Source organism: Phlebotomus papatasi, chromosome 2 (assembly GCF_024763615.1).
Source record: "Phlebotomus papatasi isolate M1 chromosome 2, Ppap_2.1, whole genome shotgun sequence".
Lineage (NCBI taxonomy): Eukaryota > Metazoa > Arthropoda > Insecta > Diptera > Psychodidae > Phlebotomus > Phlebotomus papatasi.
In genome coordinates, this window is record NC_077223.1 from 16906123 (window position 1) to 16932876 (window position 26754).

Here is a 26754-nt window from a genome sequence, read left to right on the forward strand (position 1 = left end):
TAAATAAAAACATCGATTCGATTAAACAAATAAAAAACTTTATCGCCGCAAGTAAATTAATAGTGCTAAATTGATAGTCGGATAATGGGAGGTCGGTCAAAAAAAAGGATTTGAGAATTTACAGAATAGGTAAATGTAAATTAGACTTACCCAGGACACATTCATGGAATGTGAAGATGCATCTAGATGTCCGCTGGAATTGAAGCTCATCTCGTCTTGGCGATACTGGCTAGGAATCCCCATTGGCTGATGGTACTGAACAGCTGCCGGTGTGCTGTAGTAATGCTGTTCGGCGTGCAGGACATTCACGTGCGGATGAGTGTGTGCTTGATGCTGTGCCTGTGCCCAACATGTGGCCGGCATGGGTGATGTCGTTCCCGACTGACTTCGCGGAATGGGACTGGCATCGAGACTCCGTCGTTCCCTCAGGGACATGGACCTCGTTGGCGCCACGCGACACTGCTGCGCCTGTTGACTCGTCGGGGATGCCGTTATTCTGCTCAGACAGAAAAAAAACCACACACAATCATAGAACAAATAGGAATAAAGAAAAAAAATCCATAAGCAAATGCAATTAGAACACTCACGTGGCACAGACACGTTGCGCCTGACTGTGTTGCCCTTGCTGCATTTGCTGCTGCTGCATGTTCACCGTGACTCCGCCCGAGTTCACGGGGGCGTCAGAGTCCACATATGTGGAGGTTATCAGTTGCCCATTCTCATCCGTAAATGACGAAGGACTCTGGCCCGGAACGCGACGACTGAGACGTTTCTCAGCCTTGGCCATGGCCGTGATGGACGCAAACTTCTTCACCATGGTGTAGTGACGAAAAGCCCTCTGGATCGTTATGGCGGCATTTCGTGCCCTAACACCACCATATTTCCTCTCCAGAAGTTCTATCTGCTTTTCCAGCAAATCCTGGGACAATTCGTACCTGGAAAGAAAAATAAAGTTCACTAAATTCAACTTTCGAACATTCAGGAAGCTTTATATACTGGGCAGATTAATTAACGCCTTAAAAGTCCATTATATAAAATAAATTAGGCTTAGGAATTTTCTTAAAATTTTCTATATCAAATAAATTAAATAAAAACAATAGTGTGAATAGTATTAGCAATAAACAATTTGATTTCTAAAATACTTTTCATAAATATGTTTTTTAGAACTTGCTTTAACGCATTAACACTAAACCTACCAAGACCCGATTAAATTGACCGGTTTAAAATTAAGACGTCACTATAAAACTTTATGAATTTCTTAAAATATTTTTTAGTGTTAAAAATTTTAATTTTTTGCTCTTTTCCAAGACAAACTTGTTGAGTATCATACCCTACCACGGTTTGTCATTTGACCGAAAAACGACCAGAAACGGTCGGTAGGTTTAGTGTTAATACTCAATAATTTCGTAGTAAAAATTTAATTTTTTTGATCGAAATATTTAGTAGAAGGTATTTTTGAAGTTTTAAGTTTAGAAACGGAATTTAGAAGGTACTTTTACAAAATAAAAATAAATAAATAAATTAAAATAAATAAAAAAGAAAAACGAAAAATGGCAGAAACAAATTCACTTATCTTAGGTGAAATCGTTATTCTTTTTTTTTTTAAAGAAGATAAGCATATTTTAATTAGGCATAATACATTTTAATAATTCGTTTTTTTTTTAACGCATTTTTATGTACTTTTGCTTTTAATATTTTAAATTCATTCTTCTTGTATTAATTGTATTCTTATTCTAATAGAATACTAATTGTATTCTTGCACATCGTCTGAAATTTCTAAAGTTTCAGTACTTTCTGTGAAAACAATGAATGAAATTTTCATATAAAATGAGTTTTTAAATATTGAAAAAAACATATTTTAGGATGGTAAGGTTTAATCAATTATTTATTTTTAGCATTTCTTAAAAAATTTTGGCAAGTAAGGAACGTTTTTACAGAAGATCAAGAAGATCTCAAGATATTGCTAGTAAAAATAATTTAAAAAATAGTGAGATTATTAAGTATATTTTTCTAAATAGTCAGAAAAAACGGTTTTTGGTTTTAGTACACCGGAGTCCTACTCGTCCTTAAAGGGTTAACGGGTTACGTGGGTCATGCAGTAAGTTTCTTCTAAGTCTTTGAATATCAGGCCCAAACGGTTGAATTACTAAGATTTTAAATATAAATTTATAATATTAAAAAAATAGAAAAAAATATGCTGTTTTCCAGGCCTTTTGACCCACATAACGCCTTTAAAGGTCACAGGCTTAAAATTAAGTAGGGGAGACTGGGGTAAAAAGTCACAAAACGGATATTTTATTTTTTTACAAGCTGCTCGAGCGCTTCAAAAATTTCTAATTAGCGCAGTTTTATAGGAAATTTACCGCTCTACAACTTTAAGAAAGTAATTTTGATCTATTTTGTAAAGAAATACGTTTATCGAGCCAATTTCTAAAAGATAATTTTATGACTATTCTCAAAAATGCTGGGGTAAATAGTACCAGACATTGGGTATTATCATATTTTGATTCGCTTCATTACAGGCTTTCGTAAATTTGAAAAAAAATACTTAGAGGACATATTTTCATAGAAAATTTATTCATCTACACCTTTGTAAAACACCGTTTTCTCTGCGAGAAAAGTGAGAAAACGAGAAAAGCGCTTTTCAAGCTATTTTAGAAAAAAACACACAAAGGACTGCAAATCGTTTAACCAATGAAAACAACAAGCGGCGAGACATGATAATGTTTCTTTCGGCGTGAGGTATCAGAAATTGCTTCGCTTTTTTTGTTACTTTTTGCTCTATACCTTTTGTTACTTTTTACCCCAAATGGCCATTTTCAATAAAAGGATTTCTGGAGAAAAGAACTTTTGTGAAATTATAAAATAGAAAGCGGATTCGTATTCAAAAGATTCAAATTATTTAGAAAATATTCACCAGTGCATCAATTTTGGAAAATAAGTAGGTAATAATTGTTATCTTCTGCAAGGAAAATATTTCAAAAATAGGGCTAAAAATTTCGATATTTTTTATTTTCTGAATTCCTTGTTTGAATTTCTTAGAAACTTACGACATTGAAAAAGGTCTATGGAGGCTATCTATAGAAAAAATTTGTGCCGTTATTTTTTTTTTACCTTGCAAGATACTGAATTTTGAAATTTTCGATTTGTGACTTTTTGCCCCAGTCTCCCCTACATGTTCTCTATTTTTTAACGTAATAAAAAAAAATAAATAATAAAACCACTTAAGCATATTTAAAAGAATAATATTTTCTGATATTTTCATTTAAAAATTTTAGAAATTCAGTCGTTGAAACGTTGCGAAATTAAAAAAAAAAAACAAAAAATTTCTTTTAAAAGGACAGTTTTTTGAATCGTATTTGAACGAATGATTTTTGGAAAAATATTGACATTTTGATTTCTACGAGAATTTTATATAAAAAAAGCTAAAGGTAATTTAATTTTCGGAGTGTTTTACACTACTTTTCATCCTGTGAAATAAGTTGTGATCAAGAAAAAAAATGTTTCATTCAAATACTAAACAATCCAGCTTAGAAGAGGTATACAAGATCCACGTATCCCTCTTATAAAGATTCTTCTTTATTAACAGATAATTATACCTTCCAAAATAACATGAGATGGTTAATTTTGAAATAAGATATAAACATTTTTTCAAATCAAAATTTTTATAGTAATTTGCATTTTGTACAGAAAATATTAACGATATTTTTGAAAAAGTCTCACAAACTTAGTCATTTGTAGGACAAATAAAATTTTCCATTTGCTGATATTTACACGAGATTTTCTTTACTTTAAAGTTCTCTATAAAATAACTTATCAAATATGATTTTCTCCCTTTATTAAGTATTGTATAATATTTAAATTATATAAAACGTTTTGTATTTAACTTGTGTAGCGAATAGAATGAATAGGAATTAATGTTGGTAATTTTAATCCTATGAGTTTTATTTTGAACTTTCAAAACGTGACCGGAACTTTATAACATTCTATATCATCAGAGCCAATGGGATAAATTAAATCCCCCTGAAATTTTAAATACATACTTTAATCCGGAAGAAAGTGAAATTCGAGAGTGAAATTTTGTTGACAAAATTACGTTATAAAGTCACTCATATAATCAATTATTTTATCGCACTTTCAGTCACAAATTACTCCCTCATTGCATTTAGTATGTCAATATTTTGGATTACGCTCTTTCTTTTAAACCTACCATCACGAGGTCTATTTTATAGAGAGAAAGTGAAAGATTCAGATACACTCTATGGTAGGAAAAATTCCATGAAAATTTCTATAAGGGAAATGTGACTAAAATTAGAAGAGCAGAAAGATCACACAATTCTTTTTCTTTCATTCCAAAAGCTTTTCTAGCATCATTTATATCTCTCATTTGCTTAGATTTCCACACACTAACACTTATATCTCGAAAGGTATATATTTGTCATGGTTTCATCACCCAGGGAAAAAATCTCATTAGTGAAGCTCTATTGGCGAACAAGTGGGATGCTATATTTTTCTTTGGGACACCTCACAAACAAATTATTTTCGAGATTTTGAGGGGGAACTTTAGGGGGGCACCTACCAAATAATCTTAATTTGCACTCTTGTTCCACTCTTAAGGCGCGATGGGTGCTTATTTGTCTCTTGGTCTTCTGCAACTGCACTTTGTAGTGAAATACTCCTCCCGACATCGTTTCTTGTCGCCGGAATTGGCGCCGACGACGACGATATTTCTGGGGGCATTGTGTTACTTTTCACCTCATGAAGCACCATTCACTACGACACTGTCTTCCATTTAATACAAAATAAATAGTTTTGGAGACAATCGCTCTCCACCCAAAAAAAAACCACCACACTATATCCACCTCCAACCAACAATAATACCACAGCAATGTATCAAACAATTGATCATTTAGTCTTAGATGGTGTTAATACATTATTCTTGTGCATTAGGATTTCCCAAGATTTCAACACTTGTGGAAATTGCTGAGGAAACACTTGCTTTGCGTCAACACGTGACAATACGTAATTTAAATGGGATTTAAGTAAATACAGTATTACTTTTGAAGAATCACTCCCAGCCCAGACAACTTCAACAATCGAACTAATTTTATATGTCACGGCAAAAATTACCGCCCAAACTTATTAGACAAGACTTCAAAGACTCTGAAAATTAGCACTACCTGATAACACACTCATGCTATCGCGAGATAAGATTTGTGAAAAATGGATACAATAGGAATTTTGTGAGATATACTTTTGCTATTTCTACAGCTGACGTGATTATTTTCACCTGATAATTCTGACAAAGCCAATACAAAAACAACTTATTGGAAATATTTTCATAGGAAAACTTTCAAAAATGATCGATAGTAGGGAAGAGTGGGGCAGTTTCAAACTAAGCATAACTTAATATCTAAGAATTGTGATTTTAAGATAGCCAAGATAAAAATAAAACTAACAAAAAATTATAAGATTGACTTTATTTGGAAAGAGGCGTTAAAAAATTATAGAGATGTGTGAAACTACCCCACCTACATGGAAAAATTTATTTCAAGAATAAAGTTTAACCCTAAAATATTGAAATCACTTTTTAATATGAGCGCATACGCTTGAATCCTACAAAACTTATATCTTTTTCGATATTTCTTTCACAAACTTGTGTTTGGTATTGTACAGAGTAAGGGAGGTTGGGGTAGGGTCAGGCAGCTGAAGTTTTTCAAGACTATTTTGACCAGGGGCCTCTCGATATTTCATTTTTCCATAAGTTTTTGCATAAAGACACTGAAGACTATTGGCAAGTTTTTTCCTAAAGAGAATTGACTTATCAGTTTGATATATTTTGAAATCGTGTATTAAAGGCTATCTAAAAATACGTATGTCATAATGTTCGCCGAAATAATACAAGAACTACGAACAAATTTGTTTAAGTCGCTGTGCAGTATCTGCAAAATTTTTACAAGGAAAAGTGAAAAATAGCTTCACTTTTTATTAGGCTTGATAGGCTCCTGATTTTGACAAAACTTTATAAGCTAAGTTCAAGTCAACTAAGTCCAGTTAGTTTCTATTGAATACTGGCTATTTGAAAGTATACTATAGAACATATTTCCTATAAGGGAAGGCTTTTAGGTTTCGCACACACTCTGGTTGCGAACACTTCATATTTCTTTTTTGAATTTCACCTATTTTTTTTCAGCAAATATCTTACTTAAGACTAGCTATTGAAATATATTGCCATGGATTGATTAGATTCCTTAAAGGAATATGGAAAAATATGAAATGTTCGGAGCCAGAATGTGTGTGAAGTCTGAAAGTCTTCCCCTATACTAAATTGCTATCCATAAATTTTATGTTTTCAAAAGTGAAGCCTTGTACAATGTAAGCTAAGATCTTTCTAGAATTGTCTAATTTTCATACGTTTGCTAATTAGTTCATTGTTCTACACGTTCTACAACTACTTAAAATTAAAATATTGCATTAAATTAAGTACTTATTAAATGCTTAAAAGCTTGCTTAATAAGTCGATCACAACTGAGAATTAATCAAAGGAAGAATTAGACAATGTTGTGTGTTTTCTGCTTTAGAAAGCATATTGAGTAAACCATTATTAATTCAAGAGTAAACAACTCTAGGGGGAAGTGGACATCTTTGAAATGGAGTACCTTTGAAATTCGCCCCTTTTCCCCTATTTTAAAAAGTAATTAAGACTTATCGAAATGTAATTTAGCTTCACAATTGGTTTATAAAGCTGAATTATATCACGGTAAGGTCCACTTCTATTTAAGAATAGGAGAAAAAAGCATGATTTCAAAGGTATCCTATTTTAAAGGTGCCCCATTTACTCCTATTCCTATTCGAAATTTTCTTCACAAATTATACGCAAAGATTTCTATTTGCTGACTAATTCGGTCCTGGGTCTTCCTTACTCGTACGATTCAAGAAAAAAATTATGTCTAGGTACTTTTCATTAGCTGTATTTTTTGGAAAATTACATTTTTGTTTCAATTTTTGTTGGAGGGAAATGTTGGAAGGATCAGAAGATGTCTTGAAAGCTCAGTGGAATCCCATTACTCTACAACGATCCCTTTTGCAATTTTTTTCAGACAAGATAGTGCAGGGATATCGTGCAATAAAGTGCACATTTTTCCCGGAATTAGATACTTATTCAGAAGCCGGAAGCTCTAAATTTTAGTCCCTTAATTGTTTGGCCTGAAAGCAATGAGTAAATGATATCCAGTATAAATTTCTCACCTGAAGTCTAGGGTTATGAAATATTTCGATTTAAATATGCGGTTTTGCACATTTGAAACTCATGAGCCGTGGTTAAACATAAGATCAAACATTTGAGCGTATAACTCTTATCAAGTGTACACTTTGGGGTGAAAGTTAGAGTGGAAAACTTCACATTCACCTCACGGCGAAAGTGAATTTCCCAGAAAAACCGCAAAGGAAATTGATATGAAAATGTCACTGATGTGAGAAACTCTTCAGATATTAAAAAAAATCTCACGGAAATATCTATGGGCAATAGCTATACAAGCTTTACAAAGTTGAACAATTCAGAGATAATTGATGATGCGATCTTACCACTTAGAGACCACCTATTAATTCATTAAAGCCACATTATTTCCATCACCAAGAAAAAAATCCACGGTTGTTTGTAAATCACTATGCAAGAGAATCAAAACAAATGTTTTCTCTACCTTGAATTTATACTATTAAAGTTTCATTGAATGAATTTGGAATTCCTCCGCTAAATCCATCAATTTGCAAGCTCAATCTTCAGACAGTATGTCTGCAAATATCTTCCTAAATTGTGAATTATTCTAATTACTGAAACAAATAAGACGGTATAGAGATGAAATTTAGAAAGGACGAATTAGCAAACTGTGAGGAATACTAGGAAGTATATTATTATAGATATATTTTCTTTAAGGTCAATTTTACTTGCAAATTCTCATACAGATAAATCCAACTTCCTTCTTGACTGATTTACAAATTGATGAATGTTAATTGAAACGTGATAGTCATTTAATTATCACGAGCACTGGAGCTGAAGAAATGCTTGTTATAGAGCTACCAGAGGATATTTAATAGTTTAAGATGATACGACTAAGCGATTTAAAAAATTCATTTAAGTAATAAAACCTACTGTTGTTTTTATAAGATAAAATCAAAGATTGAATCTTAAGTTTAATTAAAATTTATAAAATTCCAAACTAATGCTATTAAACGGAAGTCAATTTCGATTTTAAACATCTGAGGATGATAAATGAAAAAAAAAACATTTCAAAAATTATTTAGTAATTTATCAAATGTTGGATAAATTTATGATCTTGTTAGGTTATGTCAAATTGTTCAATCGAAATGGTGAAAGGCAGATATTTTTGAAATATACTCAAGTAATTATCATGAGGTGTTTCTGAAAAAGTGTAGCATAAAGTTTCGTTCTAGAATAGGGCAACGGTAGGACGGCAACGGACGTTTTAAATGTTTACATGCCGGATACACCTACGACTTAAGCCGAGAGACGGTTTAACGTAATTCTATTCAAAATAATGAATAGATTACATTCCCATCAGTTTCCCACTAAATAGTTTCTCGGCACAAACCGTAAGTTAGTCTAGCGTATTATGCCCTAGACACACTTACGACTTAAGCCGAGAGACGACTTAGTGGAAAATGATGGAAATGCACTTTAACCATTATTTCTAATATAATTACGGTAAGCCGTCTCTCGGCTAATCCTCATGTCTGTCAAGGCCCTTACACTCCCTTAAAAGCACTAAAACCGTAATCATTTACTGAAAATTCAAAAACAACTGGTATATAATTTAACTCACCCCTAAGGAACAATCAACCGATCTAATTAAGAGTCTGAGAAGCAATATTGAGTTTTGAAAATTAAGACAGACGCCTAATGAAGGATTTTACGAGAAGAATTTAATGAGCGCAATCGATGGGGACAAAGACAAGTAAGAAGGGGCATCTTTCTACCAAAAATAGCACGCAACTCCAATGAAAGAACTTTGATTTTTGTTCCCCATGAAACATCCGCGAGGAAATATCCACAAGAGAGATTCTTACAAAACTTCCTTCGATTCTTTTGAAGCTACAAAATCCATGAGTAAAAAAAAACATAAACAATGAATGAGTCAATTGAATTGTTAGACGTTTCCTCTGCATCTTCTCGTAATATTCTTACGAGATCTCCCCTTCAGTGAAAAGTACAAATGATGAGAGAGTAAAGAAAAAGTATGTCTTTGTTTCCAGTAGTGACTCATAAAATTTTCACTCTAATAGATTTGCAGAATGTGTGGGAAAATTGTTAGTTGTGGGTGATAAACAGGCCACAAATTCAATAGACCACTGAAATTTGTACAGACAATAATTTCTTCTTCTGTAGAGGGTAAAAAGAACACTTTCATCACTTTCATCTGACACCGCAAAACAATTTTGGCAATAATCTTTTATAAAAGAATATGGTAGTTTAACCACTTTTCGCCAGAACATTAAAAATAACCAAATTTGATTAGAACCGATAAACAATATTTTTTGCTATATTAAATTGTTTAAGATAATATTTTCCTTGATAATGCAAAATTTTCCTTTTGTTACCACTTTTGGCCACTATTATCACCGCTATCCGCCACTGCTTTAAAACTTTTAAAACAACACAATTTTTAGGAAAGAAATTTAATTTAAAGTTTAAGTTGATTTTGAACAAATAAAGGATTCAGATTTGTAACTTACTTTATAATAGCTAACTAAATTTCTTAAGTGTTCTTCAATATGCCTAAGTTCAATAAAATATTGCACACAAAATTATTCAATATGAAACTATTTAATCAAAATAGCGAAAAGTGGTTATAGCTCTTTATACAGAGATTTAAAACTGGCGGTAAAAAGTGTCCTTTTTGCCCTTTTCATGCCACTGCTGTAGGGATATTTTACTTCCGTCTGAGGTATTATCAAATGGAACAAAGACATTCTTGGCCACCAGAGGAAGGATAATTCAGTCTATTTCCTCTTGAATAATTTCCGTCTTATTCACAAACTTCTTCCTATACATCTTCTCACACTTCTTTCATCCTTTTATCCCAAAAAAAAAACTACCAATTCACACAACAATTTCAACCGAATTCTTTGGTGTCGCACTTTAAACTGCACCCACGGAGACATCTCCAAGAGGAAAATGTCCCAAAAACTTACGACGCTTCTCGACGATCGTCGTGACGGATAAAATAATCTTTTCTTGTGTGTGAGAAATGAGGGGAAAAGTGCCATGCAAGATGTCTTACGCATAGAGATTGAATTTTCCGCGCGGAAAAGAAAGACAGAGGGGGAAGTTGACAGTCAGTGTGAAAAACGACCACTCCCGCGCTATTCAAGAAATTTCCCCATAAATCACAAGTCACTGCATCTCAAGATTAAAGCTCCAGTGAGACTCACTTTCTAAGGATGAATTGTTGGAAAAATATCACAAGAGGCACTAAGAAACTTTTCAATCCACCACGGATCATGGTGAAGAATCTGCCATCCACTTCAATCAACACAAAAGCCACATCTAACACGATTTTCCTCATTTCTTGGGCCATAGGACAACCATAGATGAGACGTGGTCCAATAAAATAATTAGAATATCACCAGAGAGAGAGCTCGAGAGAAGCTCCAGAGGAACACTCACTGCATAAACTTATGCCAACATCTGTGCACTATCAGGTGATATGTGATAAGACTTTGGTGCGGGAAAATTATTCTGTAATTTGGAGAGACGAGCAATTGGGATTTTGTTGACACTGCGTGAGACTAACACAATCTGTTCATCGTCAACAGATAACACTGGAAATTCCACCATCAACAGAAACAATGTTTTCCAAGCGTTTTTTCAACCCGCCCACACAGAATTATCATACATACCAAAAAAGGCTAATCACTTCACATGTTTCTTATTATCATTAAGATATCTCTAAAAAGCGGCTTGAGAGTTTCTTGGGATAAATCAACAGATTGTAAAGACACAGAAGTTAAGAAAAACAACGGAGATCAAAATCGGAACATAAATCAATAATTCTCATAATTCTATTATTTTTTATTCTAGAGAAATATTCCACTAAGCAGGAAACTCATAATAATAAAGAAGTTAAAATCAAAATAAAAATTATGATATTTCAAATGAGTTACATAGACTTGAAACAACTATAAATTATTACAGGGGATAATACTTTCTTTGAATGAATTATTCGTGAGAAAACAAATTACTTTTCCGATTTCTATTTAATTTAAATTTAAAAATACTGATTGCTTAGAAACAAAACTAAGGCATTATTTAAAAAATTGTATTTATTTATTTCTGATTTTTAAGAGTTCATCTGGAAAACCATTATTGTTCTAAATTTCAGTTTAAAGTATAAATTTTCAACAAAATTATTTTCAATGCCATTTGGCATACCTTTTAGATCGGTAAAATTTCATGAAATCAAAGTTCACATCTCTTTCTTTCTAAAAAAGATTTGCATAAGTCTCTCCCACTTTTTCGGTCTCAAAACTGAACTGAACTAAATTTAATTTGGTGTGATGTTTAAAAGAAGAAGAAGAGCGCGAAAGAGTAGGATAGAAATAGCAGAGCCTTTACGAAAGAAAGGGATGTAAATTTTGACTTTATGAAATTTTCTTGATCAAAAATGTGTGCCGGAGCCATTTGACAACCATTTACATCCTTTCAATTGTTTCTTTTTTTTATTTTAACATATGTTTTTAATAGCTTTAGGACATCTTCTGGATCAGGAAAATTTTATGAACTCAAAATTCATATCCCTTTCTTTCTCAAATGTTTTATATAATGTCTATCTCATTTTCACTCACTCTTTTTTACTCTTGAACAAACAAACTGAGCAAATTGATCAAATTCAATTTTGTTTGATCTGTTTGATCCAAGTGCGCTAGATAGAATGAAATAGCCATATGCAAAACATATAAGAAAGAGTGCGATGTGAATTTCGGTTTCGTGGAATTTTTTTGATCGAAATTAAAATTAAATTCAATTTCAATTTCAATTCAAATTTAAAATAGAAATTAATGAACCTGAAATGAATATGTCGTTATTTGAACCAATACTGAAAATTTAGTATTGTATTTAAATAGGGTGGCGGCATTACTTGTGGCCTCTGTCTTTACTTATGGCCACTTCGTAAAACACTTTACAATGTCACAAAATGATTTCGAAAACCTCAAAATTAAAAATATTTGTTGTGTTTTAATAGCACATCACATATTTTTTGGTTTTTGGAATCATTTTCTAACAAAAATTGCGACGTGGTTATAAGTATAGACCGGCCACAAGTAATGCCACCACCCTACAGTCCTTTCTCAATTAATTTCCTCAATAGGGAAGTGGGGCACCCTTGACTTGGGGTAGATTTAGAATTCGGAATTTTATGTTTTCAAATGTAACTGAAACTTATTGTGATTTAATTTAGATTCACAAATTACATTACGATAAGCCTCAATTCGACGACTCAGAATATAAAATTGAAATAAATAAATAAAAATAAAATACTTTCAAATAAAATACTCGTTAATTGAACAAAAATGCTAAAAATTGAAACAAGATATTTGGATAACAATTTATAAGCTTTTAAATTAAAAAAAAAATTGTTTTAAATATTATTTCAAAACAAAAAAATATATAGACTTAAACAAATTTACTGTTAGAAAATTTAAGTTGAATATTTGAGTAAAGACAGCCGGGACTTCTTCAGTGTCTCTGTTTTCTCTTTTAATTTAATTTGAGTTTCAAGTCTGAAAAGCAATTTATGTATTTTGTATAAGAAAGTTGACAATTCAGAAAATTTATTTATTAATTACGTTAGCTTTTTATGATTTAAATTTTAAATAAAATTGTTCTAAGGACCACTTTCGTATGAACCAAGAAAATTCTTATTGCTCGTTGAAAATTTTCTTAATCAATAAAAGTTTTCTCTCTAAAAATTTATTAACATTTTTAAAATTCCCTCAATAATCATCTCAATTTGAATTTTCAACTCACTTTTTAACATCTTGATAACCTTTCACGCAGTGTTTCAAAGAACATCTCAATTTATCTTTACCCTATAAAATTTAAAAGCCCCTATTCAAACCTCTTATCGTACTGTTTTTCACTTTTTTTCCATGTCAACCTCTCTTGAAAATTTCTTGGAACTTCCTAAATGGCTTCGGAGCTCTTCAAAACATCCACTACGGAAGGAAATTGAGGATGAAGCGCGACAAACACAACACAAAAGTCACCCTAATGTTTAAAACTGTGCACAAACATACAAAAAAAAGTCCAACATTGCATAATACGGCAAGTCAGAGGAATTATAATTCATTCGTGTCCATTAACAGAAATATTGCAGGTTGTCTCTGTCTCTGCATGGTGTTTTAGTTTTGAGTTAGTCACCAGAAAAAAAGCCCCTCAAACATTAGCTCTCACTCTTGGCGGTGAAAAAGCCGAAATAACAACACATGAAGTGACGAAAGGTAAGAAATTTTTAGTAACATTTTTTTTTTGTTGAATTTCGGGAAGTGATTGTCTTGCGTAAGAGCTGTGAAAATTGCAAAATAAAAAAGGTAATATTTATCGCAAAATGTTGGATACGCCTTTGAGGGAGGAAGATCAATCAGTTCTTTGAGTAGCTCCCAGATTTTTTATTATTGGTTTTTTTTTGTTCAAAGAAAAATTGCCAAATTTGAAATTTAATCCATATTCTATGAGCAAACAAATTCCAAGCATTTTCCAAGAAATCTTTCACAATTTATTATTTTGCAAAACTGTCCATGAAAAAATTATTTGCCTTGTGTTTTCCTCTGGTAAATATTTGTGTTAATTTTTTCTTCTTGTGTTATACCTTTCTCAGTCACGTGTTTCTCTTTCTCTGTTTTGGTCATTGAGGAAATGTTTCACTATTTTTTTTTTTATGTTTTTATAATTGTATTTCATTTTTGGCTATTCGAGTGAAATTCATTTGTTGTGCATAGTTAATAAACGCTCATAATAATTTCCGTTGAGCATTTAATTTTCAGTGAAAACATCTCGTTTTCACTCTTAATTTGCTTTTTTAACACTACATTTTGGCGGTTAAAAATAAAAGAATTTCAACTTACGCATTTTGTGTTCTTGTCCTTTTCAGGACGTCGCCACCATTGCGTACGGAGCCCTTCTTGTGGAGGGTGGTCTGGACGTTCTGGTGACCCGAGTGAATCACCTGCTGGGCCGGGCAGATTTGGTGCTGATAGACAACTTGCTGCGGAGGAGCATAATGCTGTTGCTGAAGGTAAACATACCCCCCAGTGTTGCCCTGCACCGCATAAGCCGGCGACTGTCGGTCCGCCACTTTTTGGGGGAAACTGCAAACAAAGAGAAATCTAATTAGAAGGAAAACATCGCAAAGATATCCATCAAGTTAAAAGGGAATGTCTTTATTGAGCAGCTAATGACAGAACTGAGAAACTCAATAAGAGCCTCTGCAAAGTGATAAAAGTTCGCTGATAAATTCACGAGATTTGCTTCGCAATTAAATTCAACTGAAGAAACAAAATAAAACAATTTTTAGATAAAGGAATTATTTGAAGTTAAATAGGGTAAAATTTGGCAAATCGGGCACTTTAGCAGCCTAATTTTACATGCATTTTTGTGCTGAAGCCGCCTTTAATTGTCCGACTTCAGGTGTGTCCGAATTTATGCATTGTCCGACCTTTAGCAAATCATCATAAAACGGTCTCACACTGGAGGCTTATCAGTGCCTTAAAGTCTCACAATTCTAAATAGTAAACAATTTTATAGGTTTTTCATAATGTAATATATGATTTGTTTTTTACTACCCCCTGGCAAAAGGTTTTTTTTTATATGGAGCTGTTTGAAGTGAACTCATAAATTGCTTCCAAACTCAGCTTATACTTCGGGTTCCGAAAAACTTTTTAGATGGAAATATAGAATATTTATCCCCCTTTACAAGGCACAGAGTCCTGTGTACAAGGCATACCTCAATTGTGACATATATCGTGTAACGGTCAAGAGTGCAGAAAAATTTCCATACGAATCTGTATGTGAATGTGAGAAAGTGGCTTCAACTTTGAAGGCCATTTTCCAGGGAGTAGGTTTTTTATAATCCATTTCAAAGTTATTTTTTTAGAGCAATTAAATCATATAGGTAATCCTTATATGATCCTTCCAGTATATGAGAATTTATGTAATTCTTTTTAAAAATTACATATCGCAAGCTCCAAAAGATCCTTAAACCCTTTTTTATGCATTCAATAAAATTAAAAACAATTTTTGTAGTAAAGGCCTCTACACACTAGGAGCAATTTTCATCAAAAATTGAATTTTCGACCGAATGTTGACGTTTCGACCTACAGGACTACAGGAAATTTCTTTAAAAACAAAACTTTTAACGAAAATTGCTCCCAATAGAGCCCGTTTTCAGGCTCCTACAGCCTTCTCCTACTATTTTTAACAACGTAAAATTTACTTCTTTTTGGAGTGATTTTTTCCAAAAAAATTGTGAGGGTAATAATCTTACTTAGGATTATTTATACCATGGAGACAAAGAAATTTTCTTAGGTAACAGGATCTTTCTTAAAGCACATTTTCATCTTAAAATTTTCAACATAGTAAATGTATATAATTTTCTGCTAAGCTAAAACCTCTCAAAGTACTTTGGAAGAAAATCAAATCATTGAAAAACCATTTGAATTTTCACTCACAAAATCGTATTAAAACTTTTCATTTAGACAGAAAATTCAATTAGTAAACATCTTCCTCAAAATTGGCAAATTCTCTTAATTGAATTTTCTCCTGGATATTTTTCTGGGAATCTTCCATCTCCACCTCCTAATTTATCTATACAGCTTCTCCTTGAAAATTTGTTGAGAAGAGTTTCTCAACCTTCAATATATACTCTTTTTAATCTCCTTATTCCGAAACTGATTTTTAATCGACAGATTTTTGATGAATCCACCGTATCTAATTTATTTCACCTTCACAATTTACTAACAATTTCGATGTTATTTAACTCGGAGAGTTTTTATTTTAATTGCTTCACCGGGTTATTAGAGATTTTTCACACTTTAGAGAGCTCACAAAAAAGCCACAAGAAACTTTGTAGGAAATTGATGTGAAATCAACGTTCTTGCCATAATCTCATTTGTTGGTCAAACAGAAAGGCAATTTTCCGTCTTTCCCTTCATCTCGAAATGGGAGTATCTGGTGCACGTTAATGAGGAAATTCATTGTGAAAATATTGGACAGTTGAGTCGCTTTCACATTAAAGAAATATTGAGGTGAAAAATACAGGCAAATGGACAATTTTCCCTTAGTTACAGTGTTCACAATATGTAGCAATGCTCTTTGCATTCAAAAGCAATTTTAATGATACAAAATTAATTAAATATCCGATGGCACAGATGTCTCTTTTATACCTTCAGAGACAACAGACACATAAGCCAAGAGACATTAACATTGTCATCATTGTAATTTACTGACTCGATTGCGTTCTACATGGTTGATCAAATGGAAATGAATATGGAACTATTACTTTGTTTGTAGCAACGTAAAAGAAGAAAATAAAGCAAGCTCAACAACTCAATTTCAAAAAAGTCTAGAAAAAAAAATAAAATATAATTCTGCTACCTTCCCCCAATTATAAATCCAGAAATGCAAATGATCATTCTTGCAAAAGTTCAGAACTCAAACAAAAAACACAAAGAACACAGGCAAAATCAACAAAAAGTGTTCTTTTCAACTATTTTCATAAAACAGTTCCTAACTCAAGCACTCTTCAGTATTTACTTGAAACAAATAGGAAATAGTAGCATATTCTTCGGTGAGATTTCCCTCAGGATCTCTCACTCCACAATCACAATATTTATCACACTTTAAGAATACCACAAATTCTCCCCAAAGTATTCCAAAGTTTGGCTAAAGAAAATACCGCGCGAATTTTGCCCACGGAAAAACGCGTGGAACATCAACGAGGCTCAAACAGTAACTAAGCCATTTGGGTTGAAGCCCTCTCCTGAAGAACACTTCTTGTTCGGAATCCTCAGTGGATTTTCTCTTTCTTTCACTCATCTGGCCGTTTTCTTCAGCACCAGCTGCTTCCCATTCCATCGTATTTTTTTTCAGGCCCCTGCTATTTAGTACAAGAGATTGAATTTTTCGTGCATTTCATGTTCTCCTTCATTCTCACTTTCCACCAACACACGAGGCCCTCAAATGATAAAAGGTGAGCTACACACGAATTAATTTTCTCGAAAAACAGGAGGGTTACCACACGATGGAAAGATATGTGTCTGAAGGTAGGTGATGACAGAATGATAACAGAATTTTCCTGTTTTCCACAGATGAAAACAGAGGTGTTTCTTTTAAAGTTACGTTAGACATTAGGGTGTCTGTGAAATTTTGCAAATTTTGCAAATTTTGCAAAATGTGATTAAAGTCCGTAACTTGGATGATTTACAACGAGGAGGCATTTTAAACAGACGAGGACAGGATGCACAAACAAATGTCATTATGACGTAGAACGTAAGATCATTAAGTACTGATTAGGGTAGATCCAGGCCCGGGTGGTTGAAACGAATTGAGGATCAAACTTTGGAACATCTTGAAATAAAGAGTGGAATCGTTTGAATTTCCCCAACACTCGATATGATTTTGATAGTTTCAACTATTGTTTACTTTTTGTTTGTCAGTTGTCATTTTTAGTGCATTTCATTAGTTTCATTTTGATACCATTCTCGTTAAAAAATATTGAGTTTTGGTTGAGATATCTCAAGAAGATGGAGAGAATCCGACAACAGATAGTTGACATTTACCTACAAAATCCAAATGCAACTTATGCAGAAATAGGAAAACTCACCGGAATGTCGCACTCAACAGTCCGAAAGGTAGTATTGCGATTCAAGGATACAAAGACGATTGTTCGAAAGCAAGCTGGTGGTAAGAAGCCTGTAATTCAATACCGCGACGAAAAAGATGCTGGGGTACTTTAAGAGGAACCCTTCTCTATCCCTCCGAAATGTGGCCAAAAAGACGGGTATTTCACACTACTTAGTTCATAAAATTAAGAAGAAGAATGATTTAGTGACACATAAAGCCCAACCTATACCTCATTGTGCAGATATGCAACGACAGTCCGCCAAAACAAGGTCCAGAAAGCTGAATGATCACCTTCTTAAAGGTTTTGAAAGATGTGTTTTAATGGACGACGAAACCATCGTGAAAGCCGACTTCCACCAATTGCCTTGACAACAATACTATACGGCAAAGACTCGCACAGGTGTACACAGCAAGTATCGATACAAGAACTACACCAAGTTCTACTACTATTAAAGCCATGATGTTCCAAATCTGCATTAGGTTTTCTTTTTATCTACTGCGACTAAGATTTGAGAGCAATTTTTCCATGGGGAAATTCATTCGACCGACTTAGACCCCGATAAGCTTCCTGAGGTAGTTACGTAAAAAGAGCCGTAGAGGCCTAAACTTAGTGCTCTAACCCGGAAACCACAGACCACATTAGGGATAAGAAGGTGAAAAATGAATAAATGAATGTATGAAGCGCTTTAGCGCTAGGTTAATCTCTTTTAGACTCCTACATTTAACACCCATGTCTTGAAAGTCCACAGCTCTTTTAATAGTAAGATTTAAAACATAGGGGCTAGATAGACTCTCTTATTAATCCTCATACACCAAGTACAATTACATAATTCAACAGTGTTCTAAGTAAAAGTCTAGTAAATGAAGCTATTTCATATCCCGTAGTTGCGGGTGACGTTGTACTCTGCTGGAAACTTTGAACCCCTACTTTTCGTAAGCTTCTCTTTAATTCAAGTACTTAAGGATAATCTAAAGACCATAAGGGCACTTACACGGATAGTCTAAAAATTACCCTTGAGTGCTAGGATTACTGAAAAGCTTACGAAAAACAAGGGTGTAGTCACCATCACCCACGGTAGACAAAATATACTTCAGAATCCGGAAGATCAGAAAGGACTTCAAAGCCTTGTCCAATGATATCTAAGTACTAAACGTGTAAACTTCAGATGGGGATTAACGTCTTTAATGTCCAGGGCAATAGTATTTAGAGGGTCAGAAGGGGTCAGGGACGAGATCTCAACCTGCCACCCGTTCCCCTTTTCCAACCACTCACTCCCTCTGGACTGCACACCCGTCACACGTCCTTTCAGGTTGGTGATCAATCGGAGACTAATCACTCTCTCGTCCGTCTCTTTGTTCTTACCCCCTCTTCCCCATGATCGCAGCATGAGTCAGAGGTGGCAAACCTTATTGTCCGTAATGTGTGCAAGAGGGAGGGAAGTGGTAGTGCTGTGATGTTATTCCATCACCACACACAGGGGCAGGCCATCTCCATGGATGATATGGTGGCATCAAAGATGCCAAAAGGGAATAAGCCCACCGGGTTTGGTAGTCGGCTAGTCTGTGGATTACAAACGATAGAGTTCGATTCAATATGTCACCAAAGGGACATCCCAAAGTAGTAAGTAAGTAGGTTACTTAACAGGTCCTTGACATTCAATAATCATCTCAGATTTCTTAAAACACTTTCGAAAACATTTCCATTGTAATCTAATCAGAGATTTTGAAGAATCTGCAATTGCCTATTTTGAAATGCAAGGCCTTTCAGGAATTGGGTTAAATTTCTATTCTAAAGATCGTTTTAGGTATCTCGCTTAGCCTTTAAACCCATATAGTCTACGTACCACCTACAAAACATCTTTGGGAAATATTACCGAAACTTTCAAGATTCGAATCAAACTTTCAGAACTCTAAACTCTTAAGTACACAAGGAAGATACACGAGATTTCTGGGGAGCAATTCCATCATACATTTACGACTTTCGTGGATTGAAATGATGAGGAGGGTTGTGTAAGACAATCTCGCGTGGCTCACGAGGGGCGGCAGCCAAGCACAGAGAATATTTCATGTAAGAGTACCAAATTGTAGGAAATATGTTGCAAATTTCATCTTCTATGTCAACAACTGTCGAGGGAATTGCAATAAAAAGTAACTTGGAATTTCTACCCAAAATTGAATCAGTTTTTTTTGTCTGGTTGAGGATTTTGGGTCCTTTACCTTGTCTTGAATCTTCATTGCTTCTGCTCTGTTATGCTTTTTGTTGATGTGTCTGATGTTTTATTTTCGCCTCCTCAAGGGACAGCAGCTGTTCATCGGACAAAAGCCTTACAATCTCTTTGTGTTATACCAATTTTTTTTCATTCACCATCTTCCTCCTTTTTTCGAATATTATTCAACAGGCACAAATTTATTCGAATTTAATCTCGGATCTTCGATGCACAAGATGGCATAAAAAATGGATAAAGGGGAAGATAATTGCCATTGGAGAAAAAAAATCCCAGACATATGAGCTCCTGATTGGGCGAAAATCTATATAGACTACTGTGAAAAAAAGTGTTTGTCAGGTGGTTAATGAAAATTACCATGACTGACTCATTATTTGATGTTCAAGTTGTTGATGAAGAAAATACACAAAGTGAGAGCAAAAAGAGATAATTTACACAAAAATTGTCGTCATTCGATACTCTCTTTCTGAAACACCGAAACCACTGTCTGAGATAATACTAAACGTGTCGTCAAGATGAAGAATCTTTCTGTTATTCCTTAAGAATGGAGATGGAGAAAGACATGAGATCTCATAGCAGCTGTTTAATATTGATTTAATTGCCATATGGGAGGATGGGGCAGCTCCACACAAATACATCTTTAGATTTATGTATATTTTTAGAACAATAAATTAATATTTATAAATTGTTTCTTATATGATATTTTCATAAAACCCGAACTTAAGAAATGGAGCTTGATAATAGGGCCTTGAAATCAAAAACATTAATTTAGTTCAATTTGTGTAGGACTGCCCCATCCTCTCCTATATCTTCTAAAGGCGCTGACGAAAGGAAGACAATTGTCGAAAGTAATCTCTTTAATAGCCTCTCATGAACCATCCCATAAGACCATTAACATTTTTTACACGGTCCTTGGAGGTAAACAAGACTTTATGATTTCGTATAAATGAACACGACCTTCACTGTTTGTCCTTTTTATGAGGTTTCAGCGTGTTTTTTTTTACCTCTTACCACCCTCAAATAAAAAAGCCACATTTGAGTTGAAATGAAATGGAATAGAGTGGAAAATTTGATTTTTTTCACACAGAAAACAATATTTAAAAAAAAATCCATACACAACAAAAGCATCCTTCTGAACAAAATTCTCAAGAGGCCCATAATTAATTGGTTCCAATACGTGTTGGGTGGTCCATCGAATTTCTTAAGTCCAAGATCACCATAAACATTTCATGTTTCTCCGATACATGTCTCTCTCAATAGAATTCTAGGCAATTTTTCTACCAGAATTATTCACACTCCATGATACCCGGGATTATGTAGGAGAGTTTTACAAGTGAAAAACTCTGAAAATTTGTCCTCATTCGGCACATTTGGTTGTCATTTGACTTTTGGGAGAGAGAGAGAAACATGGTAAAATCCCTTTGAGACTAATTTATACCCAACAAGTTACTAAAAAAATAACAAAACATACTTTTCTTCAACAGAGCTGAGCAAGAAATAGTAAGGCAAGCGTTTTCTATTCTATAAATTGTTTTTATTAATTTGGGCTATTACCATATAGAGTTTAGTTCAGTTTCAGGGCTAACGAGGTGGATTTCAGACAAAAAAAAGAGTATAAAATATACTTTTAGAAAAATAACAGAATAATTAGAAATTAAATGAAGAAATAAAATTAGAATTTATTTTAAAACACAACAATTGAACGGACTCTAAAAAATTAAAATAATATGTGATGAGAAATAAAGATTCAGAAAATAAACTCAATATCTTTTTCTTTATTACCATCTTATAAAAAACTTTAATTTCAGTTTATTTTTATTTAGCAGTTTTTTTTAATTTATTACTTTTTAGTTCTCTTCAGATTTTAGTTTTTAAAATTGAAGCACTACACGTAAAGCAACTAGAAAGAAAGTAATGGTATTAAAATATTTTAAGAAATTAAAATACGGGATTAAATGTGGACAACAGCAAACTTCAGTTCAGGAAAATGTTTTTTCTCATTTGAAACAAATCGTTGTCCTTAAGAATGGAATATTTCGGAATCTAAAATTAAATTGTGGTGACAGCTAAAATCCCGAATGGGCCAAAATCCAGAAACCAAAAATCCCGAACGCTAAAATCCCGAAAGCCGAAATCCCAAAAATCAAAATACCGAATGGGCCAAAATCCAGCAACCAAAAATCCCGAACGCTTAAATTTCAGAAAGCCGAAATCCCGAAAATCAAAATTCCGAATGGTCAAAATCCAGAAACCAAAAATCCCAAACGCTAAAATCCCGAAAGCCGAAATCCCGAAAACCAAAATCCCGAATGGGCCAAAATCCAGAAACCAAAAATCCCAAACGCTAAAATCCCGAAAGCCGAAATCCAGAAAACCAAAATTCCGAATGGGACAAAATCCAGAAACCAAAAATCCCGAACGCTAAAATCCCGAAAGCCGAAAATCCCAAAAACCAAAATCCCGAATGGGCCAAAATCCAGAAACCAAAAATCCCGAACGCTAAAATTCCGAAAGCCGAAATCCCGAAAACCAAAATCCCGAATGGTCAAAATCTTGAACGGAGGATTTATGTGGGATATAATTTCTCAAAACACAGACAATTTCCCTTTGCCACTATCTAGGACAGGTGCAATCGAGGGAGTGGATATGATACTCTTAACAATTTGGGACTTTGGTTTTCGGGATTATGGTTCTTTTTTCGGGATTTTGGCTATTGGAATTTTGACAGGAATCCTTTTCTTAGGAAAAAATAAAATTTTTTGTATTGCTTTTCTTTTTTGGTTCTTGTTTTTTAATCGCAAACTTTTGAATTTTGGTATTTGAGAATTTGGTCCTTTCGGGATTTTGACTGGTATTCGAAAACTGTAATACAATATGTATTAATGTATTTCGTACCTGCGACAATTTTTTCTAATTTCATCTTATGGCTTAGTTTAGTTAGTGCATCATAAATATGACCTTTTCATTAACCACATAAAACTTCTTTACTATTTAAAAGGAAATTTAAATAAAATACCTGATGCAACGGTGACAACTACTTTGTGACCTCAATTGCCTTTTTCAAAATAAAAGTTTCTTTAAAAAATATCTATTTTTTCCTTGTATTACTATTTCAGGCGCAACGCTGTATTTCTTTTATTTTCTTTTTCCACACCATCCGCTTAATGGGCAACAGCATAGGAAAGAAGTTACTCTAACATGACTTGGAGAACCATTTAGAAAAAAAATCACCCGTGGATATTGATCAAATAAGGGAAAAAAATTGTAGCACGAAGTGGATCAATCCATAAGTCAAAAGCCAACACAAGCTATGTTGGTGATTTGCGAAAAATAATAATACACACATAAAATATGAATAAATAGCATAGACAGCAAGTGTATGAAAGTAAAAGGAGTTACCTAACCACGAGGGAGAAAAAAAAATAGAGTAGAGTAAAAAATCACCTCGAGATTTGCCCGAGAGCAAAAATTGCAAGCAGCTGGCAGTCTGCTTGGTGAGCATATGCAGCCAAATTGAGGTGAAAAAATCACAATAATTGACTACAGGTGAATATTCAGTGACCCATTCGAAGAAATCGCGACAAAATTGTGTACTACATTGTTGTTGCACGATCTTTTCTTTGTCCACTATCCCGAAAATCGGAATGGGAAACATGTCTTTTTCGTTTTTGGCTATTGCTTTCCGTCTTTGGATAATCGGTTTAATTTTTTTTCGCTTAAATAGATGATATTGTTGGCTACATTAGCTAAATATATCGTTTTCGAGATTAGTTTAAAAACTCAAAACAAGAAGTTACGTAAATACGAACATCCAAAGCGAAAATTCCGCAAACTGCCCTATCTGAATCAGATAGGGCTGATGCAGAGGTATGGAACGTGTCTTGTGGAACCCATATCATCTCTCGAAAACCTCGGAAAAAATATGCCATCGAACGGCAGATGTTTTTTCCCAATAATTTTTCTTCTGTCTTCCCAAAAGCACCCAAAAAGCCATCCTCCGACACTGAAATGCTCTCAAAAGGCCATACAATGCGCGGAGGATCATTCGGCCAGATTGCAGACACACGCCAGGTGCATTTCATAAACATCTCCACCTCCTTCAAACAGCCCAACCACTCTTTTTTTCCACTCCATCAGTTACTGTGAATTTCTACAAGAAATTAATATTTCATGATACATTTTTATATCTCACACCATTAAATGGCCATCATTGCGATCATTCATCAAATTATAGATCAATTTTATGTTTATGAGCGATGATCACGAAAGGAAAATTTAAAATATTTGCCACGTGTTTTTTGCCCCCGTGTCGGCACTTCTTTGACGCAATTTGATCAACAATTGCACTCCATATATCATCAGTTGAAATAGTTTGAATTTTATTTTGCCAAATGAGCGGAAGAATTGTTCTCGGGCAATGTTCTGACACGACAGTTTTTTTTTTTTATTTCTGTATGCAGTATGTATGCACTTCCTGGAATGAACAGCAATTTAAATTGCAGCTCAATTTGAAATAACCCTGAAGAAGAAATGAATGTAATTATGAGGCCTTTTTTGCAATTAAAAGTTCACCAACACGATAAAAGAATAGACAAAGGTTTTCAGAGAAAATTTTAGTTAAATTTTTATTATTGATTGAAAAAACTTTTGCCCATTATAACATTACTTACAACATCTTTTAAAAAAGTACTCAATTTAATGTCTTTATTTTAATTTTAGTTTGGATAGTGAATGTGAGGTTGTAGGATTAATCAGACCGTTAAAACAATAACTTAAATTTTTATGTTTTCCTATTATTTCTTACATATATTTTAAGTGTACAACATAAGTGTGTTAATTTTCATAAAAAAAACTAACAATTCTGTCGAATAATGCTGAAGATAAATTCAAAAGAGCCAAAAACAAATCAACAGGAAAAGTTTAAATTTAGACAGTTAAATTTGGTCTAAATTATTACAAATATTGGCCTGATTAATATTAATTAATTAAGTATTAATTGCTCAACGGCAAATGAAAAACTTTATTTTATATTTAACTTAAGCCTACATGAAAATTTCTCTGCTTATAGGGTAAGTGTGCCAAATTCCGGCCAGCTTGCAATTTCAGCCACCTTTTTTTTCCTCGAATTTCCATGAACTTTTAGATTTTACGTACTCTAGAGATTATGCAATGCAAAAGCATAGGGGAAAGTGCCCATACTTGATACCATTGGAAGCTTCGTAATGACAAAATTTTTCCTATGTTTCTCAATAAACGTGACTCCGCAATATATTTTAAAAACTGGCCACTTTCCCATAGTTTTTAAAATATGGTTGAGATGAATCACATATATATTGTGAAACATAGAAAATTTAGTCATTACGAAGCTTCCAATAGTATCAAGCATGGGCACTTTCCCCTAACAAAAAATGTAGCTTCGACAAACGAGATGACGTGAAAAAGATATTGGATGAATTCCCGAAGCGCAGGAACTATGAGAATGAAGGTGGCCGAAATAGGGTATCAAAGCTATGTCTACATTTTTATTCATTTTAAAATGTATTAAGAACGATTTTAAAGTAAATACAGACGATAAACTGTCTACAAGGTTCTAAGCAACACTCCTTAAGTAGAAGGAATGAAAAAAAATCAATTTCTATTAAATATTATTACATTTAAAACTTGAGAGTTTGGTGCTTGCATGCAAATATGCCGAAATTTGGCACACTTACCCTAATCCTGCATGAAAATTTCTCTGCTTATAAATATCGTAATAAAATACTGCACAAACTTGATATTTGTCCGACCAAATTTAATTTCTACTATTCATTTCCACCGTGTCATTTAAAAGTAATAAGAATTCAAAACGATCTTAAAATATAAAATTGTTTTACACGTTTTAGAGGCCGTTTACACCGCCGCATTGGATTGAGATTAAATTGTCCCAAAATCGGTTTTTGGGACAACTCAGTAAGAATCTAATACGACAGTCTAAATGACCTCAATGAAATCGTTTAGATTACTGCCTTAGATTAAGACTTAATTATCCGAAATCCGATTTTAGAACAGTTCAATCCCAATCTAATGCAGCGGTATAAATAGCCTTTTACACATTATCCTCTGTATAAGTTGGCCCTTTTAAGATTTTGAATATTCGGGATTTTGTCTTTCGGAAAATTGGCCCTTTCTGGATTTTGACGTTTAGCATTATGACTTTTGGGTATAACAGCTTCAAATTTATCTCATTCTCTAACTTATCTCCCAAGTTTAATGTCAATGTTATGCCCTTGTGACTTCAAAAAGCGATATTATATTGCTTCTATACTCAACTCTAGCTTTATTTCAATTTTCATCACGCAAAATAACAGGAAATATATAAACAACGTATTTCTGTTATAAATGCAATCGATTTGTAAGAAGTTTAGCCGAAAAAGTTTTATAACAGTCATACACAAATCTCCTTGAAATAGAATTATGCAAAAAAATTCAATGTTGCTTTAAGTCCAGGAAGTTGTTTAGCTTTTAACCGATTATATAGAATGATATTCTGAACAAAAACTTATTATGTCTTTTTGCAAGGGTGCCAGCTGTTATAACAAGAAGTATAAATGATAAATAAAGCATTTGTTTTTC

The 26754-nt window shown here is 33.5% G+C and overlaps 1 protein-coding gene across 6 annotated transcripts in view; it reads right to left on the reverse strand.

Moving 5' to 3' along the window:
- The window catches only part of LOC129802822 (IQ motif and SEC7 domain-containing protein 2), a 107736-nt gene that overhangs the window by 12249 nt on the left and 68733 nt on the right, over positions 1-26754 (reverse strand). For 5 of the 6 annotated variants that reach the window (XM_055848928.1, XM_055848929.1, XM_055848926.1 and 2 more), the window contains 3 exons: positions 14143-14385; positions 588-935; positions 151-496 (listed from right to left, as the gene is read on the reverse strand). In XM_055848928.1, the coding sequence (XP_055704903.1) occupies positions 151-496; positions 588-935; positions 14143-14385 (937 nt within the window). Of the gene's footprint in view, positions 1-150; positions 497-587; positions 936-4579; positions 5099-14142; positions 14386-26754 lie in introns of those variants that run through there. The other variant, XM_055848930.1, reaches the window with a different exon arrangement.